This window comes from Carcharhinus amblyrhynchos, chromosome 7 (genome assembly GCF_965287045.1).
Source record: "Carcharhinus amblyrhynchos chromosome 7, sCarAmb.v2.hapA, whole genome shotgun sequence".
NCBI classification, from domain to species: Eukaryota; Metazoa; Chordata; class Chondrichthyes; order Carcharhiniformes; family Carcharhinidae; genus Carcharhinus; species Carcharhinus amblyrhynchos.
Genome location: NC_137330.1, coordinates 37,355,306 through 37,377,418, shown reverse-complemented (window position 1 = coordinate 37,377,418; position 22,113 = coordinate 37,355,306). Strand labels below are relative to the sequence as shown.

The following is a 22,113-nucleotide window of genomic DNA, read 5'->3' as shown; positions in this document are numbered from 1 at the left end:
AGGTACATTGTCTTTATTATCTCCCACAAGATCTCCTTTAAACTTACCCCTGAGGATTTCTCTTTTCCCCAGTTGCTATTCCTCAGGCTGAAACTGATGTTGGAAGCCAAACTCTGATTCACGAATCAATGCAAAATCATCTGCTGTTTTTGCTGCTACGCTCACAGTATTACATATTTGCATTTGTAACATTTCAAGTTCAAATTGTCTTTCCAGTTTCTGAAATTCTAATTCTCTCTCTTTTTCCCCTCATCTGCCCATCAAGCAGTTTAATTTCATATGCTTTTTGTTCTTCCCTTTCTCAGGCTTTCTCTGCTGCAGTGGCCTTCCTTTCCTTGACTTTTTTTCCGCTACTGTCTCTCCTTCCTTTATTTTGAATTCCAGCTGCTTTTTCATTTCTTCTTCATGGTCGAGCTGTTTCATTTGTAACTGAATTCTGGACATTTCCAATGATTCGGACTGTGTTTCTGGCAATTTTAAATGCTGAGCTATTGCCACAATTATCTCCCATTTCCATACACTGTCAGGCAATGTCAACTGCAACGTTTTTGCTAATTCCAAAAGCTTTGTTTTAGTCACTTTTTGTAAACTACCTTGCATCACCTGTGCCAGCCCCAAAAACTTCTTAGCCCTAAAAGAGCCATTATTCCACAAGGCCCTCCCTATTTAAACCTGAACATAACACCTGAAAAGAAAACACCAATATGATCACCATTCACTGTCTTTGAGTTCAATAATCCCAAATCAATCAAGAAGTACAGGTTTTAATCCAGATTAACCCCCTGTTGTTATGGTTCAAATTAGAACCTCTAAAGTGTTTCATGAAACCCGCCTGAATCATAAGTTTTGCATCTTGAACTTTGCTAGGATAAGCATGAGATGCTTTATTTCAGGTGTGATTCAAAAGACCCACTAGGAAGCTTTTATCAAACAATATTTATTTAAGAATATAGTTAACATAATAAAATTAGCAAGAACTTTCATCAATTACAAACAAGAAACAAAACAACCACTACAATGTATAACCTTTGCCATAGACAAGACCTTTTAAACAGGTTCAATATAGAAAAGTCTGCTGTTCACATGATAAGAGAATTTGAGTCCTTTGGTTGAAGTCTGCATTTCTCTGAATTCACTCCAAACAGTTTGAAGACAAGACAGCTTCCCAAAACACTAGAGAGACTCTGGTTCAGCCCCCAACAGCAACAGATTTTCACCCTTCAGGAGAACAAGATCTTGTTTTCAGCTAACCAACAAAATTTTCAAAACAACAGGGAGAGAGGGAAAACACTTTTTAGCTTGCTGTCCCTTTTAAAACTAAAACGCGAACATGCAGATTCAGACTGAAAATGAAAAAAAACTGTCCAAAAACACATCTCCATCCTCCTAGCGATGCAGAATCATAAAAATTAATCCCAGAGTAAACATAAACAACTCCACTTAAGCCACAATGAAAGGACATTTCCACTCAAGCTGGCAACAGTGACATCACTGAAGCTGTGAACTAAGAAACCATGTGTTTAAAAAACCTTAAAGGCACACTAATGTTGCAAGTTAATGTAGTTTATATGAATTTCAGCAAAGCCTTTGACAAGGTCTCACATGGGAGACATATAAAGGCAAATGCACATGTGATACTGGGTAACTCAGTTGTCAGAGACAGAGGTGATGTCAGAACGCTGCTTTAGTTACTGGACGTGGAGATGCTGGTATTGGAAGCCAGTGTCCAGTGGCATACCACAGGGATCTATGCTTGGCCTCATATTGTTTGTCATTTATATAAATGACGTAGATCTGGGGTAAGATTAGTAAGTTTGTGGATGACACAAAGATTGGTTGGGTGATTAATAGTGACGTTGAGTATCTTGGGCTAGAAGAAGACACAAGCAAGATGGTCAAGTGGGCATATAAGTGGCAGATGGAATTAAACCCTGAAAAGTATGAGGTGATACACTTTGGAAGGAGTAATTTGACAAGGAAGTATTCAATGAATGGCATGACACTAGGAAGTTCTGTCCAACAAAGGGACCTTGTCCTGTTTGTCCATAGATCTCTGAAGACAGAAGGGTATACTAGTAGAGTAGTGAAAAGGGCATATGGGACACTTGCCTTTATCAATCGAGGCATAGATTATAAAAGCAGGGAAATCACGTTGGAGTTGTATAGAACTTTGGTGAGGCCACAGCTAGAGTACTGTGTGCAGTTCCTGAGCTGGAACATTTAACATATGAAGAGAGATTGGATGGGCTTGGATTATTTTTGTTTGGGCAGAGAAGACGTGGGGAGGTGGGTGACCTGATCAAAGTGTGCAAGGTTATGAGCGACATGGAGAGAGTGAATATGGAGCAATTGTTCCCCTTAGTTGAAGGGTCAATCATGAGGGGACATAGATTCAAAGTGAAGGGCAGGAGATTTAAGAGGGATATGAGGAGAAGCAATTTTTACCCAGAGGCTGGCGATAGTCAGAAAATGCATGGCCTGGGAGGGTGATAGAGGCAAGTTGCCTCACATCCTTTAAAAAGAACTTGGATGAACACTTGGCATGTCATAATATTCAAGGCCATGGGTCAAGTGTTGGTAAATGAGATTAGATGAGAGGTCAGGTGTTTCTCACTCTTCTGCTTTGGATACCTCCTGCCATGGAGCTGACTAAGAACCCCCAGGTTTTCCACTGTGGCCACCATCCTTAGTGCTGGCCACAGTGGAAAACCTGGGGGTTCTTAGTCAGCTCCGTGGTAGGAGCTGGCCTGAGTGCCTCGCATGCCGGCACAATCTTCTGCGAGAGAAAGCTTCAGGACTCCTTCAGTTAACCTTGAATCCCAGGAGTTTCACAGACACCTTTCTTGATATTCTTGGCTGTGTCTTTGCATCTCAGGTAGCTGAGGGACAAATGCATCCAGAGACACAGCATTTTGCTGGCACACAGCTGAATCCTGGGATCCAGCACACCTCTGACTGTCTGATCCCTAAGACATTCCTACCTCTGCCTGATCTGCATCAGCAGCAGCTTGATGCTTACCAGATTGTAACGCAGAAGCCTGTCTGCTATGATTGCCCACTGAAGTGTGTCTCAGCCATGATGCATCTCTGTCTTCCCCCAACATCTCCTCAGAACTTGTATTAAGGGCTGGTAGTGGCACCATGCTAATGGATGGGCCAGGCTCCTCAGGTGATTTTCCTTGCAAGGGAAGGGACATGATATTAGTACATGGCAAGGCAAAGGTGTTGGACACACGTAACTCATGGGTTTGGGCAGCTGGATGAAAATGCAGAAGTTCCTCATTTTTCTCATGCAGGCCCACCTCACTCTCCAAACAGCATGGTCTTGTTTCTCCTCTGCGAGCTCCAGGACTCACTCCTCACATAGAGGCAGGATCCTCAGTTCTGCCATTTTACTGCCATCTTTGCTCATTCATAGTGGTTGTGAACAAGCTGATCCTGCAGGGAGACAGATGGGGCTGATATTAGCAGGCTGCCTATCAGGTATTCTGACTCTGCTAGATTCAGCATGTGGGGCCCAAATGGCATGGGGATGGGTGACTGAAAAAGGGAGTGGTGAGAGGAGACAAGAAGCACTTACCTGGCAGACTGGAATAGATTGGTCATTTTTTTTTCCAGCATTGCACCCTGTCCTCTTATGGAAGATGCTGGCACCAATGCAGCCACAGTCCCCCAGGTGGGTTCATCTTGCTGGGGGATCTCTTGCCAGCTGAGAGTAGATAGTTGCCCTCCTCTCCTCCATGACATCCAACATTCTTGAGAGGGCTGTATCAGTGAATCGTGGAGCTGGCTTCTTTGCTGCCATCCTCCTGGCTTGACTGTGAGAAACTTCTGTGGAGCCATTTAAATGCAGTGCCCAAATGATTGAAGTGCTCAGAACTTCACCTGACCTCCCAACTTCCTTATACCCCCTTGATATTCTCTTTCTCAATTCCACCCTGCTCACGCACTGCGCGCACACATGCCAGCCATCATCTGCGTCACACCTGGTAGGTGGCCTGCTGACATCATCCCCATTTGTCTCGTTGCAGGATCAGCTTGCTTATAACCACCACGAGCAAGCAAAGTGTGCGCCACAGGCGAGGAGCTTTTCCACACAGGGAACTTCTTTCTTTCCAGAATGTTTGAAAATTGTGGTCTGGATTGTGCCAACAGGATTTTCAAATGTTTTCATACCGAAATGACACTTCGCTAAATTTGTGGAAATTCATCCCTTGATGTCTTACCCTGGACAAGATTAACACCACATAACTACACAATCACTAAGACCACCTATCTTTACTTCTATAACATCACCTGACCCTGACTTTTGCTTCAGCTCACCTGCTGCTGAAATGCTCACTCATGCCTTGATCTGAGGATTCCAATAGACTCCCAACTTCCCAGGTTCTATCTCTATAAACTTAACGTCATTCAAAACTCCACTGCTGGCTCCTAGTTTGCCCCAAGTTCTTTTCACCCATCACCCTTGTGCTTGCTGACCTATCTTGTCTCCCATTTAAACAACATCTCAACTTTAAAATTCACATCCTTGTTTTCACATTCTTTCATGTACTCAACTGCACTGCTCCATTTCTGGTGCCATGAGCAACTCTCAATTATAAATGCTCTGCGGTTACATCTGTGCATTCAGCTTCCAAAGCTCTGGAACTCCTTCCTTAAACCTCTCTCCATCCTTTAAGGCACTCCTTAAATCCTACCCGTCTGATCATATTTTTGTCATCTACTTGGTTGGTGTTGCTTGGTATCAAATTTTGTGAGTTAAAACTCTTGTGAAGTGCTTTGGATGTTTTAATGATGTTAAAGATGCTATACAAATGTATGTTAAGAGTTTCTTTTAATCTGTATGAAAAACATTTATAGAGGTACAGTTGAAATATACCATCTCCATTCCAAATATAGAAGTGTTTTATTTCTCACTTTGTATTGCACATATTTCCTGTTGCCACAAGCCACTTTTATATACAAATATTTGATGAGGTGTATATCATCTTCTACAAAAGTCCTTTTGAAATCCCCCTGCCAAATTAAAGCCTCATATCTTGTTATCTACTTGTACATCAAGAGATCCATCAACTGTTAGGACTTAGTTTGGTATTTTGGACCAGATAAATCCATGAAGATCTGCTGCAAAACTTGGCATGTTAAAATCTCAACTGGTTTTGTGTTCCATTTCAGAAATTCAGAAGCTGAAAGAAGAGGATGCAAATTTAGCTAATATAAAATTTCAATTTGACAAACAGCTGCTGAATGAGAGGACACTGAAAACACAGGTAAACACAATGGGATCAAATTTCAGTTGTTAGCACTGTTCCCAGCTTGTCACTGTAGCTCATGCTTAGATTTGTTCAAGTGTCGTTTTTATCCGGGCAGTGGCATTTTCTAGCAGTAAAATTATGTAGTTTTCAGCACTATTCATGGACATCCTTAATTGGACCCTGTTGCTATGGTGTAATCGTACAGTCTCTGTACATTTTCCTAGGTTTTCTCTCAATATGTCCCTGAGCAAAAATGCTACAACATTAAGCCTCAGTCTTTTTCTTTTTAGTACAATCTGCATGGCAGCCTTGGAATTTCACAGGGAGCATTCTTTTTTGATTTGTTTGAGTATTTTCATTCTTCTACTTTAAGCTGAAAAAGTAGCCTAATTCTACAACCGTTCCTCTAAACTGCTAAGAGTTTGCCTTGTGTGTTATAGGAGCAAAGCCACATCTTCTGCACTCTGTCATGCTACTTGCTAATTTCCCTTTATATTTTGAAATCAAGCTATCTTAGAGCAGTCCTTATCTTTCATAGAATCAGGAGTAGACCACTAGTCAATCCTACCAGTGCTCTCAGAAAATGAAGCTGTAAGCAGGTAGGTGTAGATGAGGGGCAGTAGGTTTTTTCTCTTACTTGGTTCTCCCTTTCCCCTGACTGTTATGGTATATCAGTAGACACCCTGTGGAGACCTGAAGATATGTAACAGCAAAGAGAAGAATATGCCAAAGAGTGCCGGAGCACAAACCTTGTTGTCCCTAATGCAGATCACAGAGTTCCAATATTGCCCCATCATAGTTGACCTTGTCCATCATGTTATCATGAAAATAGATCACACTGAGCAGCTTGGCAGATGGTCAGTTTTCTTCAGCAGATTAAACTGCCTCTGCTCACATGGTCGAAAGCTATAGTGAAATATCGTGGCCTCCAATGTTCAAGGCATTTCTCTTACAGCTAACAGACTAAGATCATCCTGTCAGTTATAGATCTTCCAGTTCTGAAGCCAAATTAGGATTCAAGATTGAAACGTTCAGCCAGGATTTGACCAGGATAACACGGGCAAACACTTTTCCCATGCTGCTCCACAGGGAGCTGTCTCAATACTTGCTGCAATCAGTGCAGTCATCTTTGCCCTTGTATAGGCTCATAATCTTTGCGTTGCGCAAATCCTGGTGCACTGCCCCCTCCCTCCAGCAGAGACAGAGAAGTTAATGCAGATATTGCAGAAATGCTGGTTTCTCAGGTTTGATGAGTTCAGGTGACATTACATCAGTACCTGGAGCTTTGCCATGGCAAACTTTGCTTTGTCAAGCTCCTCCATCATGGGTTTAATACCCAGCTCTTCCATGATGTGCTAGTATTCTCCCTAGAGTACAACTGAAGCTAGTGTTTCCACGCATCTCTTCAACAGTTTATTGTAGATATTGACAACCTCTGTTTTGGTTTTAATTGAAGTTGTTTTCTTTGCTGGTGAACCTGTTGCCTTTTTTATCACTTCACATATACCCCAAGCATTCCTTGTGTGAAATACATCTGGATATTTTAGCAAACTTGAAATCAATAGTCATTAATGCAGCACCTAGTTATCTGATGGACTTAACTTTGAACTGCTGTTAGTACATTTAAAGTTTTCTCACTTGTATCTCTCTTGTAATTAATAAGAGCGGACTGCTTGACCTCTATAGCTGGTTTAATCACAGTGACGTTTGCCTTAACCAGTCAACGTTTTTCTATTTTTGCTTCCCATATGTTGGATGTATGGTATCGTGGATGATGTCTTGAAGTATGTTTTTTTTTCTGCCCTCATATGTGGAAATGCCAAGCAGTGCCAGTTCAATCAAGTCAAGGAACTGTTAGTTTTTTTTGTGGGTGTGGCTGATTATTGATATGAGGATGGCATTTCTGCTTTGAATGAAAAATCTTCATGGGTTATGCTCTAACCCTGATGCATTCAGTGCTATGGTAGCTGCCAGTGTTGATGATGCTTTTGAGTGAGTCATGTTGAATGATGATCAGATCCAACCAATGCCAATGCTCTGATCTTGGATGTCCCTAGGACACCTTGCGAAATGTTTGTTATGAAAGAAGGTGTCAGTTAAACAAAATTTGTGGTGGCATCAAAGCGTAATTAGTTTCTGTCCATTTTCATTTATCTTTATCCAGGCCATGATGCCTGAGGCAGAAGGGTCATAGCTCATGGTCTGCATCCATTCTTGTCTCAATATTACAGCCCCCATCTTGATGTGGTACAGTGCCCAAAATTGTATGGAGTACTTTAGCTGTGTTTTAACCAGAGTTTTATAGAACTTCATCATAATCTTTGGATTTCCTTTGAATTCCAGCCTTCTTGGGATGAAGACTAACATTCCATTAGGCCTTTTCATTTTTTGGTGAATTACTTGCATGGATCTCTAAAAATTGAATGTTCTTCCACAATTCCAAGTTCTTCAACAAAATATGCTGATCCACCTTCCTAGAGTCCAAAGTGGATATCCTCATTAGTTAAACTCCATCCGTCCATCCACAATATCAATCAGTGTTCTCTTGCAATTTTCTGCTTCCATATCACTACTCAATGTGCCACGTAATTTGGTGTCATCAGCAAATTTGGTTACATGGATCTCTTTGTTTATTTAAGTCATATGTGAGAAACTGAGATAGGAGGTTGTCAAATCTGCCAAATGGAGGGTGTATCCACCGTCTCAGCTCTGTCTCCTATCTCCTAATTAATTCTCCATTTTTTTTCAAAAGTTTGCCCACCACTTCCATTTTTCTGAATGGCCTTTTGTGTGGAATTATATCAAATGTCTCTGGAAACTCAGAAATAATATCCACAGGCTCTCCAGTACCTAAAAATATTAAACTAGGTTAATTAGATATGGCCTGCACTTAAAATCCATGCCAACTCTGGCTGATCAATTCATTTTTGATTAGGCACTTGCTCACTCTGTCCTCACTAACAGATTCCAGTTAACCACAAGAAATGATAGACTATAATTTAATTCCTACTCTTAAATTATTGAGTAAAATTGACAGTTTTCCAATCCAAGGATACAGTTTCTGAATCAAGAGAGTTTTTGAAAGATCACGACAAAAGCATCTACTATTTCCTCAACTGTGTCGTTTAATTCCCGGGATAGGTGCTGGAGATTTTTCTATGTTCAGTCTCATTACTTACGCCTCCCCTTTTACTTTTCAGATCAAAGTCCTTTAAGGTTTGCAATGGAATTTAACCTATGTTAAAATTTTAACAAATACAAATCTTAAAAATTAAATGCAATGGCACTTGAATTTCTGAAAGTTAGCACGTTTTAAGAATAAAGTACAAACTAGTTTCATTACAGTTTTATTTTTGTAGTTCATCCTTTGAACTTCGATTAAAGTTTATGATTTGCATTTCCAGTGATCCATTTTGGTAATTGTACGTGCATTGTTAGTTAGTGTTACTGTACAGGAAAATGGAAGATTACAGTAAAGAATTTCAAGAGCACCACAAAAGAGACAAGATTGCAGACATTAAAGAAATTTTTGGGAAAATCAATTTTTCTTGTAAAATTATTCTAAGTTTATAAACATCACCAATGATTGCATGGTAAACTGGATCAAAAATTTTAAATTGATCATTTCAATTTATGGAATGTTACAACATAATGAAATCTTATGTTATAGTTTGTCATTGGAAATGCTTTTGGAATGGAATATCTTTAAAAATAAATTAAATAAATATCTGACCTGAGTGGAATTGATTTTAAAAGTAAGTATTGACTGAAACAATCATGAAATGAAGACAATACTGTGATTGCTTCTTAGAGAGGTGTAAATCTAAATGCAGTTAGATAAAGTTGAACAATCAACGTTATGCGGCTGGTTATATACTTAGCAACTTTACTCAATAACTGGTCTTCCAGAACTTTCCAAGTACAATACACTTGAGTGAGCCCATGAGTGGAACAAATTGTTCATTGTTGAAGAAACTACATTCTTCAGTGGAAATTCACCTGCAAATTATCATGTTTCAGGCTGTCAATAAATTAGCTGAGATTATGAATCGAAAGGACATGAAGAAGGACCATGGCAGACGTGGAACTGACACCGATGTTCGCAAAAAAGAAAAAGAAAATCGAAAACTGCAATTGGAGCTGAGGTCAGAGCGGGAAAAGTTATCACAAATGATGATTAAATACCAGAGAGAGCTGAATGAAATGCAAGCGGTAAGATTGTGCATGCAGTTTGCCCTGCAGGCAAAGATAAACAATTACTCGAAAACTCAGTTCTTTTAAACAGTTTGTCCTGCTGTGAATCTGTCCATATTGTACTGTAGTAGTACCTGGATTTTTGATGCTGTTGCATGTTTTGAACAATTTGTTGACTTTGGTTCTACAAATGCTGTCCAAAATATAGGAAAAAAGGACCAGACTAGAATAGTAAAAATTTTAAATCCTTAACATGTAGACAGTTTGCTCTGTAATTGAAGCTGTCCTGTTTTGTTAACTTAATGCATAATAGGTTTTTGGTTTGAAAATTGAAAAAGCAATTGAAGAGCTGGTCTCAATGTTCTTCTATAGTTTCCACCAAATTGTTAATTTTCAGAATTGTAAAGCATTTTGGAGTTGCATTTGTGGTTTACAAAACTAATGCACAATTTAGTTCGTAAAATTTGGCATAATTATGTGTGTTTAATGTTCTTTCGATGCTGAAGCGTTCACTAAGAACATAAGAAATAGGAGCAGGAGTAGGCCATCTAGCCCTTCGAGCCTGCCCCACCATTCAATAAGATCATGGCTGATCTGTCGCTGCTCAGTTCCACTTTCCCGCTTTCTCCCCATAACCCTTAATCCCCTCTCTTATCAAAAACCCATCAACCCGCATCTTAAAAATATTTAGCGAGGCAGCCTCCACCACTTCAACGGGCAGAGAATTCCAGAGATTCACCACCCTTTGAGTGAAGAAGTTCCTCCTCAACTCCGTTCTAAACTGCCCCCCTTTTATCTTGAGGCTGTGCCCCCTAGTCCTACTGTCTTTTTTGAGCGGGAAGAGTCTCTCCACCTCTATCCTATCCATCCCATTCATCATCTTATACGTCTCAATGAGATCTCCCCTCATTCTTCTAAACTCTAACGAGTACAAGCCCAGTTTATTCAGCCTCTCCTCATAGCTCAATCCCCTCAACTCCGGTATTAGCCTAGTAAACCTCCTCTGCACTCCCTCCAAGGCCAAAATATCTTTGTGCAGGTGCGGCGCCCAAAACTGCACACAGTACTCCAGCTGCGGCCTCACCAATGCCCTATACAGCTGCAGCAAGACCTCCCTACTTTTATATTCAATCCCCCTCGCTATGAAGGCCAGCATCCCATTCGTCTTCCTGAAGGCGCCTGCAAGCTGGGTTTTTGCGACTCATGCACAAGGACCCCGAGGTCCCTCTGCACCGTCGCCTGCTGCAGTTTTTCGCCCCGTAAGTAATAGTCCTTCCTACCATTCTTCCTACCAAAGTGGACCACCTCACACTTGCCAACATTAAATTCCATTTGCCATTTCCTGGCCCATTCGCCCAGCCTATCTAGATCCTTCTGCAGACTCTCCACACCCTCCGCACAATTTGCCAGTTCACTGCCAGTATATTTAGAAATTTTTGTTGAAATAATGATAAAATCAAGGAAGAATTTGTATACTGAATGACTTGTTTCTCCGGGCTTTAAGATGAATGATATCATGTTTTCTTTAATGGTATTTTTTTTTGCAAATTTGGAAAACATGAAATCACCCCTTTTCCATCTTGATCATATCTCTTTAGCTTAGAAGGGGCTATCATTTGTCTTCGCAATTGCCTTTAACAGTATTATATGTGATTAATTTCCTTGAGTTTGCAATACTTAATGCTTCTCCTAACCTAGTAAACCATCCCATTGACAAAAAAGTGTAAGCAGTGGGGACTTGCTAAATGGGGTACTTGAAAGACTTTAGCTTTCAAAATGGAAACTTGGCACTTTGGTGCTGTCTCAAGTCAGATATTGTAAGATGACCAGTAGGAAAAGAAGTTCAACACAAATTCTGAATGCTGTTTAGCTTAAAGATGGGTTTTGTTCAAATAGTTGCTGTGCATCATGTCAAGTAATGAGAAGTCATAATTGCAGCCTTAAACTAGGAATATTGTTACAAAAGTTTATTCAATACTAAGCTATTGGTGGAAATGAAGTTTGGAATAATTTTTTTTCCTTGGCAAGCATGCATTACTAAAGATTACTGTTGCATTTGATGTGTCCTTTTCTAGGCTACAGTGCAAATGCTTGATGTAATCCAAACAATGTCTTTCAAGCAGAAAACCATGGACTACTGGGCAAAACATTTACAAATTTATCATTATTCATATTGTGTCATCTACATGTAATAGGTAGAAGATGGAAGTTCCAAATATAGTCAATCAGAACTGCATTTCTTCTCCTTTCTCTTTCCAGATCCACACACACATTACTCTGCTCTTCTTAATGTGGTGTTTTTTAAAAAAATACAATTGTATCTGAGTTCAGGTGGAGAACAAATATGTTTGCAATCAGCTAGTAACAAAGTAAGGTTAGGGCCAGAATTCTCCGGCTGTTGATGCCCCACCATCATTGGCAGCGAGAGAAGAAAATTTAACGCTTAGCCAAATCTGTAATCACTGCAGCAGGACCAGTGAATCCCAGCTGAGGGAAGGTCGGAAAATACCAGCTGAGGTCTGTGCACTTGCATAGCAGGAATTTAACTAGAATAGTTCTGCGGGAGAAGGCAAACTATGAAATTAGGTTCATTGAAATTGGGTTGATAGTGATTTATATTTAAGTGTAAATTGATTAACGTTTCTATTAAGAATGATAGCCGAAGGAGGAATGGAGAAGCACAATTCCTACCAGTATGGAAGTTTTAACTAGGAAATGATAACTGGAGCAAAAACACACAGGAAATTAATTTTAAGTTAAGACCTCTGAACTTGTACCTGAATTGAAGATGGTCAGGCGAATTGGGGGACGGGTAAAAGAAGTTGCAGTAGGATGCACTTGATGGTAGTTAATCTGCTGAGGAATGGAGATCTTGCAGTTGTAGTGGTAGGAGTCTGGTGGTTACAAACAGATGAGGGAAAGCAAGAAAGAACAGGCAGATAGTAAATTGCCTTCTCTGAACTTTGAAGCACTAATTTGCTGAGAGAAGGATGATTTGATTTATTATTGTCACATGTATTACTATACAGTGAAAAGTATTGTTTCTTGCATGCTACACACAAAACATATACATAGAGAAGGAAAGGAGAGAGTGCAGAATGTAGTGTTATCGTCATAGCTAGGATGTAGAGAAAGATCAACTTGATATAAGATAGGTCTCGTGAAAGCTCTGGGTAGAACCATCAAAATGAACAAATAAATTAGGAGCAGGTGGGTCCTTGAGCCTGCTCTGCCATTCAAAAAAATCATGGCTGATCAGGTTATGACCTCAACCCCACATTCTTACCTACCCCAGTAAACCTTTCACCCTCTTGCTGAACAGTAATTCATTTAGCTCTACCTTAAAAGTATTCAAAGACTTTGCTTCCACTGCCTTTTGAATAAGAGTTCCAAAGACTCATGGCCCTCTGAGAAAATCTTTCCTAACTTCTGTCTTAAATGAGCGACTCCTTATTTTTAAACCGTGACCCTGAGTTTTATATTCTCCCACAAGAGGAAGCACCTTCTCCATGTCCACTCTATCAAGGCCAGGTTGCAATAAAGTTGCCTGTTGCTCTTCTAAACTCCAGTAGATACAAACCTAACCTTTCGAACCTTTCTTCAGAAGACAACCCAGCTGTTCCCAGTATTAGTTTCATAAACCTTCTTTGAATTGTTCCAATGCATTTACATCCTTCCTTAAATAAGCAGACCAACACTGTATATAGTACTCAAAATGTGGTCTCGCCAGTGCCCTGCAGAACTGAAACGTAACCTCCCTGCTTTTGAATTTGATTTCCCTCACAATAACTGATATCCTGTTGGCTTACCTATTCATTTGCACACTAGCCTTATGTGATTCATGTACTAGGAAACATCAAGTCCCTTTGAATCTCAGAACTTTGCAATCATTTAGATAAAATGTTTCTTTTTGATTCATCCTGCCAACGTGGACCATTTCACATTTGTCCACATTGTACTCCATTTGCCAGACCTTTGCATACTCACTTAATCAATGTCCATTTATAACCTCTTTATGTCCTCTAATTTACATCCCTATCTACCTTTGATTCATCAACAAATTTAGCAACCATACTTTTGTCCCCTTCATCCAAGGCATTTGTATAAATTGTAAAAGTTGAGAAAGCCCCAGAAAAGTACTAATTTGTGCCTGCTGTGCCGTTAGCTTGCCAATCTTCTATCCATGCTAATATATTACCCACTACACCATAAGCTTTTATTTTCCACAATAATCTTTATGCAGCACCTAATCAAATGCCTTCTAGAAATGTAAATACAGTGCATCCACTGGTTCCCCTCTACTTACAACATGTGTAACTTCAAAGAACTCCAATAAATTGGTTAAACATGATTTCCCTTTCACAAAGCCACATTGACTGTCTGCCTTGAATTTTTCTAAATGCTCTGCTAAAACCTTTTTTAATAATAGCTCCTAATATTTTCCCTGTGACATGTTAAGTTAACTGGTCTAAAGCTTAACTAGCTTTCTTTTTCCTCTTTTTGAATAAGGGAGTTATATTATTATTTTCTAAAATAAAATGAAGCCTTCCCCAAATTGAGGGAATTTTTGGAAAACTAAAACAAACCCCTCAACTATCTCTCTAGCCATTTATTTTAAGACCTTGGGATAAAGTTTGTCAGGACTGGGGAGTTTGTCTGCCTGCAGTTCGCAACAATTTACTCAGTGCCATTTTCCCAAGGATTGTAATTTTCCTGAGTTCCTCCCTCCCTTCCATTTCCTAACTTACAGCTATTTCTGACATGTTACTTGTGTCCTCTATGTTGAAGAGTGAAGACATAGCACCAGAAATATATGCAATGTCTTGTGGAAGGTGAGATGAAAGTTAATGATTCAGTTGGAATGCAGTAATCATTGACTTTGATAGATAAATGGGTGGACATTTTTGCAAACCATATTGGGAGCCATAGATATTTATTACCTCCAATGTGTTAGGCCAAGGGATGTTTTGGAAAGGCTGGGGAAGACTATATAAGGTGAGAGAGCACAGCCAATGTTAGTAGCTCACATGGGAGGCAATCATGTTATAAAAGAAAGGACAAGTCCAGAAAAAAGATTTTAAGAAATTGGAAAGCAGGTTTATGAGGGCTATGGGAATGATGATCTCTGGATTACTCCTCCATCCATGCTGCAGAATTTAGAAAAGATTTAGCATATAGAAGGAATAAAAGTAAAAGCAAATTATCTAGTCCTCAGCAAGATAAAGAATGAGCTGCCGTCCTAGATTTTAAAAAAGGAGAATGAAATTGATTTTAACTAGCAGAAACCCACAAAACACCTACCCTGAAATTAGTATCTATATTGCAACAGCACTTTAAATACAGATTTTGACCTATTCTTTTACCAAAGACTTTTGCAGAATCAGAAGTTCTCACTTTGCAAAAAAAAACTACATAAAGCTGTACATGTACAAAAAACAGACTGTGGGATGTTAAGAACAAATTTTTCCAAGAGTCTAGCCTTGTGCCTTGTTATTGGTCTTGGAATATGAAAATCTAATTGGAATCTTTTCTTGAGTTGAAAAGAAAGGTTTACATTTGATGGGCTTGAAATTATTTTAGGAGTAAACACTTTCTTGTCTTAAAATCTGCCTATTATAGTTTCAGCAATTATCGTCCAAGAAAATTAGCTAAGCAAGTTCTTGTTCAGAATTTGTGTTTCCTACTAACATTTCATAGTAATATGTTCATAGCAAAATAGTATTCTAAAAATATCTTTGTGAAAATAAAATGAGGTGAGTCCCTATGGACTGGGTTAATAGAGAATGAGAAAAATTGGCAGGAAAAAAGGATATTGGGAATTTGGCATACCTGTTTTCCATTAGCTTCTAAAGAGCCTTGGGACATTTGTTTCTGCACTAAATTTACAGCTCAAATGCAAGTTGTAGTTGGAAGGAGTCAGTTAATAGCAGTTTCTGACAGTGGCTGAAAATAGTTATTGACCTCATTGAGTGCTGTTCATAGAATCATAGCATCCCTACAGTATAGAAAGAGGCCATTTGGCCCATTGAGTCTGCACCGGCAACAATCCCACCTATCCTATCCACGTGACGCCACGTATTTACCCTGCTATCCCCCTGACAATAAGGAGCAATTTACCATAGCCAATCCACCTAACCCACACATTTTTGGACTGTGGAGGAAACTGGAGCACTGGAGGAAACCTACGCTGACACCAAGAGAACGTGCAAAAGCCACACAGTTACCTGAGACCAGTATTGAACCCAGGTCCCTGGCGCTGTGAGGCAGCAGTGCTAACCACGGTGCCACCATACTGCCCTAAGGTTCTGGTATCTTTTCTGTTCTTTGTGTATATACCAATGACTTGGATATAAAACTGGAAGATGTGTTTATAAAGAATACTAAATAGAAAAGATCACTGACTCCAATGACCAAAGAAAGCTGCAAGAGGTTATTTAAATGATGATGAAAGGGGCAATAAAAATGGAAATGGAATTCGATTGAAATTGCGGATTTGAAATTCAATTGAAATTGCGGATTTGGGATTCAATTTGGGGTTTTTGTAAATAAGATTTTTGGGGGAAAGCTGACTATTGTAGAAAGCAGATAGATTTGGAGATTCAAGTTCGCAACTTGAAAGCACCACCACAAGTGGATAAGGATATTTGGGGTTTTGTGATTCAGGCGACAGTATCAATTTTTAAGAATAGGTGTTCAAAAGGATGAAATAAAGGATTTGGCACCTGGGATTAGGACTGTTGCTGATGTGGAAAACTAACACTGACATGAATCTCTTGAGACAATGTTGTAATCATATGCATCTTGGCAGGTTTATATAAATATTTGAGGCAGAGATTACATACAAGGCTGTAGTGACAGGGCAGGGCGCTGCGATTAAATTTGGCGAGTGATCCAGCAGAAACATATTGGACTGAATGGCAAGTCTATGCTGAACAGTTCTGTTGCACTGTGTCATTCTACTGACAAAACATGTAAAGCACTACTACCATATAAGGACTAAATTCCATTAGCATACAACCTGACCTTTCTTTTTGGCAGTTTATTGTGAGGGTTTAAAGCATCAAATTCTCTCTTCCATGAAAATTGTAGGAGGGCAGAAAGCATTCTTAAAAATGAGGAAGTAAGTAAAAATGATCTTGGGAAAAATGATAAGAATTTTATTAATATTGAAATGGAAATTTGGGTATTTGTAATAGCTATCCAGCAAGACAGTTGTACTTTTTAATGATTTTCTGGGATCTGTAGGTGTAATTTGCCTCTGTAACATTAATCTTCCAACAGCAAATTGCAGATGAAAGCCAGGTGCGAATTGAGCTGCAGATGGCACTAGACAGCAAAGACAGCGATATTGAACAACTTCGATCTCAGCTGCAATTAGTGCAAGTGGGACTTGATACTACTAGTATTGGCAGTGGGCCTGGTGATGCAGAAGCAGATGATGGATTTCCTGGTATGTATGTTTGCTCTTCCCCCAAAGAATTGAAATTTATTATCTTGGGGTACTTGAAGTAATTACCTTTCATAGCCTAACGAATTATTCCATTAAAATATAGCTGATGTCTTGGTGAATTATAGTTTAATAATGCAAATTTGCTAAACTACGTTTACAGCCTTTGGAAAAGAAATTATAGCCGATAGATGTTTAATGTATTTTGATTATTTTGCTCATTTGTAATCAGTTTCTAGTTACACTTATATATTGTTTTAAATCCAAGATATTGGTGGTACATTTGGTGTTTGCTCTTCTGTCCTGTAATTTTTTATTGAACATTGCTTAACTCGTGACTTGCTAGAAGCCAGGACACTGATACTCTGGGGAGGATTCAAAAGAGGAATAAATTTATATTTGAATTTTTAAATTCGAAGAGCTTATGCAGATAAGCTCTTTGTGTTGGAGGAAAATAGATTCTGGTGATGCAGAAGACAAAGAAGACTGAGAATTACAGATCATGTTGATGTGAATAAGTTAATTTGCCTTTGAGTGAGGGGGCAAAACTAGGGAGCACAGGTTCAAAGCCAGTGTGGTTAAAGAGATACTTGAAAGCATTTCTATTTTCCTATAAAATCGTGTATATGTGTAAATGATTCACGTTAGCAATATTTTGTATGTCAATTAATTGTCTCCTGAAGGTGTAGACTACATGTAGGACTTGGAATTATAGGAATGGATGAAGGGATATTTTAAAGCACGGCGTTTAATGTGGCAGGAGAAGACATTGATTCAATCAGCCTTCCATTAATCCCATTTTTTTGCTTTAGTTGCCAAGGTAGTATTAATTTCCATAAAATATCGTGTCTACAAAAGTGTTAATGCTGTAAGGAAAACAAGCAATTCAGTTAGTGAGTACAGGAGGAGTGTTTCAAGTTTCAGGGAGCAGGGATGAGATGGCCTGGTATGCTTTACAATATCATAAGTCTCCTCTCAATTCTGAAGAAGCATTTAAAGTTTTGGGCTATCTGATCTGGTTTGGTCTGACCGTCCTGCTCAAAACAAAGGCCGTTGCTTTCTGGAATAGGGAGCATAAGGAAGTAGTTATGAAACTAACCATAAATGGTACCTAGGATTAATCAATCACAATGACCTTCAACAGGTAGCACCTTTTCACTGTTGCTCAAATTGGAAATCATTGTAAGATTTGGGCTAAATACATAAAATGTGCAACAATTCAAATTTTGAAGAGCAAAGTAGACTTGTACGGTGATGATCGAAAGAAATATGTGTTTAGATACCACTCATCCCATTCCTGGTAATATGAATGCGCAACACTGTTAGCTAACGAAATGAAATGTGTTTCATTCTTCCCTTAATAAGTGTAGAAATTCAGTATTTTGACAGATGCAAAGTGCTTTCAAAACAAAGTTATTTCATGTAGCAATATAAAATATAGCTGCATTTTACTAAGCTACAAAAACGCATTCTACAAACATAAAATTTGTATTTAACTTCCTTCTGTTACCTGACAATTTCTGTTCATTTTAGTTTTTCACTTTTTTTAAACAAATTGAAATTCTAAAAATTAAAAATCTTTACTTTTCTACTTGTTTGCTGCCTTCGTTTTCTCAGTTCGTATCACTCAGTCCCACACAACGGAGTCCATGTCTTTTAGCTACAAACGCTCTTCCACCTCTGTCACCCTTGCTACTAAGCCCTCTCATTCTTACTTCCATAATTCTGAGTCTGACTCAGATGAAGACGACGAGTCCTTTGTATGCACACAATCTGATCCTGGCTCTGATACTGATCTTGAACCTGATTCTGCAGGTGACGTACTGCATGTGACTTGAAAACCAATTGCTTTTTAAAAAAGAAACTCTTTATTTAGAGTTTGTCTAATAGTCTTTGTGTATGCAAAGATTGAGATGGCAAAATGTTGTTTGATGCAGAACATAACTGCATGCAGGTGGATATAGAAGAAAGAAGAAAATATTACCTTTTTAAAAGCCATTTTTCTGGCCTTGACCAATTTGTAGGTTTTGACTTTAATCAATATGTTAATTCAGAAGAACTGGTGCAAGTATGATGTATAACTTAATTATTAACTTTAATTAAATGAATTGCATGGCTGATTATCCTAACTTCTTCGCCAATGTTGTGGCTTTTGTTCTGGCTTGTAATGCAGATTCTATGAAGAAGCATGTTTTAAACAAAGATAATATTGTTTAAACAAGATAATATTGAAGGGAATCCCATAATTTGGACAGGTTTCAATAATTTTTTGGACCTCAACTTTTATTTTTATTTTGGGAATTACTGTTAACTCTTTGTCTTCATAATGTTTTGTAATAATAAATGATGAGGAAAAGCAGCCATTTTAAATGGAGTTGAGGGGGTTGAGCTATGAGGAGAGGCTGAATAAACTAGGCTTGTACTCGTTAGAGTTTAGAAGAATGAGGGGAGATCTCGTTGAGACATATAAGATGATGAATGGGATGGATAGGATAGAGGTGGAGAGACTCTTCCCGCTCAGAAAGGACAGTAGGACTAGGGGGCACAGCCTCAAGATAAAGGGGGGGCGGTTTAGAACGGAGTTGAGGAGGAACTTCTTCACCCAAAGGGTGGTGAATCTCTGGAATTCTCTGCCCGTTGAAGTGGTGGAGGCTGCCTCGCTAAATATTTTAAGACGTGGGTTGATGGGTTTTTGATAAGCGAGGGGATTAAGGGTTATGGGGAGAGGGCGGGAAAGTGGAACTGAGCCATGACAGATCAGCCATGATCTTATTGAATGGCGGGGCAGGCTCGAAGGGCTAGATGGCCTACTCCTGCTCCTATTTCTTATGTTCTTATGACTGAAGACAAAATGGAATGTTGTGCAGGTTTGACTGACAAATTTCTTCAGTTTAAGACAGGTATACGAATTGGTACGCCTATGAAGTATGAAGATGTGCTTCAGGTCTGACAAAACAAAATCTGATACCTGTACCAAAAAGTACAAGCGATTAATTTTCTTATATTTCTATTTAGAAAACCTAATAACAAAATATGTTATAGTTTGTAAAATTGCCAAGAAACTAAGCACAGATACCACTTAAGTTGGATGCCAAGATTTTTGGCTAATGTCAAGTGTATCTTCTTAAAATTGCATTTCTATCATTTTTTTAGAATCCAGGTTGGAAGGTTGGCTTTCCTTGCCCATGAGAAACAACACAAAGAAATTCCTGTGGCGAAAGCAGGTGTGTTTTTCCATTCGAAGAAGCTTCCTTTGAGTAATTATCTGCATTAACAGTCACCAGCTTGATAAAATATGTGTTTGAAATTTAGTTTGAGATATTATTTGCCTGTCTCTGGGTTCTGTTTATTACCCTGCAGTGGTACAGCCAATCATGTCTCTATGGCTCACATCAAAGATTAGCTGAATGAGTGATGAATACACCTGCATACAGCTTTGGATGTTTCAATGAATAGTCTCATCTGCTAAATTCCACTTCGACTACCTGGCTGATTGGCAGGCAACAAAATAATTTATACAATATTGAATATAAAAATTAACTGAGAAGAAAACTCTTTGGATAACGTTTTAATACAAGCAATGATTGTAGTCATTCTGGTCAGTAGAATTGATGAGCCATTTGAAGATTTAACTTGGGTTGCTACTGCTCCCCATCATTGTTCCCTTGCGTCCAAGGGATTTGGATATCAATACATCTAACCATACTAAACCTGACTGGACCTCTCAGTCTGCCCCATTAACACTAATCATTATTCCAAGATCATCTTGGAGAGCAAAGATAATCCCCAAATTTGTTTCTCTATTACGTATGCATCTCGTGTGAGTGGTTGCAGAGTTGTTATAAACAAAGTGCTTTAAACCGAGTATAAAAGTTAGAAATTTGATGAGAGTAGAACGCGCTAATGCGCTATGGATAAGTAGTCTCAAACTGAAATTTAGTAACGTGTTAAATTTAATTTAAAACTTAACAAAAACTGCCTGTCAGTAGCAATTAACAGTTGGTTCGTGGTAACTGATTGCCTGAATAGAATGTGATTACTGTGAACAGAAAGCTGAGTCAGCATTTGTAAACTGGGTGTGGTTCAAGGAGGTGTGTCTATATGGCATGGTTACAAAGGAGTGTGAATGATGGGAATTTACTGAAGAGGGGAGGACAGTGCTGCTTTTTGCCTCCAGTATTTACTGGTGGCTGTGTTACAGATAAATATTTAATTTTACCTAACTATAAATTAAGCTAGATCAAATAATTAGTTCAAAAACTACACAAACTAAAACAGGGTTAGATAGTGACAAACATACATGAGGGGCCCAATTTTACCATTCTGGTTCTAAGTGCCAAGTCTGGGCATAGTACAGGTCCGACTCAGAAATCCGCTTTCAGGCGCCCCCATACCCTCTCAGCCATCTCCAGTCTGATTCGTGCTGTGGGTGGGGCTTAGCGTTGCTGGAACGATCCAGAATGAGCCGCATTCTGTGGCTCGGGAGCGAAAAGCAGGAGCGAGGGTGTATCTCGGGGGTTGGGGAGGGAAAGAGGGAGGCGGATAAGATGTATCTTGGGGGGAGGGGGGCAGATGGATTTCTGGTGGCGGGGGCAGGGGGGTCTGCTGCCACTCTGCAGGCAATCGATGGGAGGTAGGAAGGCAGGGGTGGCGATTGGTCTGAGTAGTGGGGAGTGGATAAGGGGCAGGCAGTGATGTGTGTGGGTAGTGGGGGGGGGGGGGGGTGGTGGATAAGGGACACATGCACACATCACAGCCCTCCTTATCGACTCCCCCACTACGCAGACTGATCGCCACCCCTGCCCCCCTCCCCTCCCCTCCCACCAATTGCCCGCAGAGTGGTAGCGGACCCCCCCTTCCTCCCACCAGAGATCTACCTGCCCTCCCCCCACCCCCATCAGAGATCCATCTGACCCACCTCCTCCTCCTCCCTCAACCAGACAATGATCTGACCTCATTCCCCTCCTCCCCCCCCCAACCAGCGAATGATCTGACCCACCTCCACCCCCACCACTGATCTGAGTCAGAGAGCAGTTGCAAACACTGCACATGCTCTTCTGAGGCTGGAGCACCCAACTTGGACTTTTATTCAGCAGGACCCTTAAAGCGCTGTTCCGGATTGGTAAACGTGGTGGTAAAGGGGAAAATACTGGTAGATTTGGGCGGGCAGCTTATTAATTCAATTTAAATGCATGCAAATGCATTTGGGCACGG

General features: G+C 39.7%; 1 protein-coding gene across 4 annotated transcripts in view; it reads left to right on the top strand.

The window, feature by feature from the left end:
* rock2a (rho-associated, coiled-coil containing protein kinase 2a) overlaps window positions 1-22,113 on the top strand; it is a 202,940-nt gene that overhangs the window by 159,244 nt on the left and 21,583 nt on the right. For 3 of the 4 annotated variants that reach the window (XM_080192163.1, XM_080192161.1, XM_080192162.1), the window contains exons 24-28: window positions 5,179-5,273; window positions 9,279-9,470; window positions 16,734-16,902; window positions 18,517-18,714; window positions 20,053-20,123. In XM_080192163.1, coding sequence (XP_080048289.1) covers window positions 5,179-5,273; window positions 9,279-9,470; window positions 16,734-16,902; window positions 18,517-18,714; window positions 20,053-20,123 — 725 coding nt within the window. The remainder of the gene's footprint in view (window positions 1-5,178; window positions 5,274-9,278; window positions 9,471-16,733; window positions 16,903-18,516; window positions 18,715-20,052; window positions 20,124-22,113) is intronic. The other variant, XM_080192164.1, reaches the window with a different exon arrangement.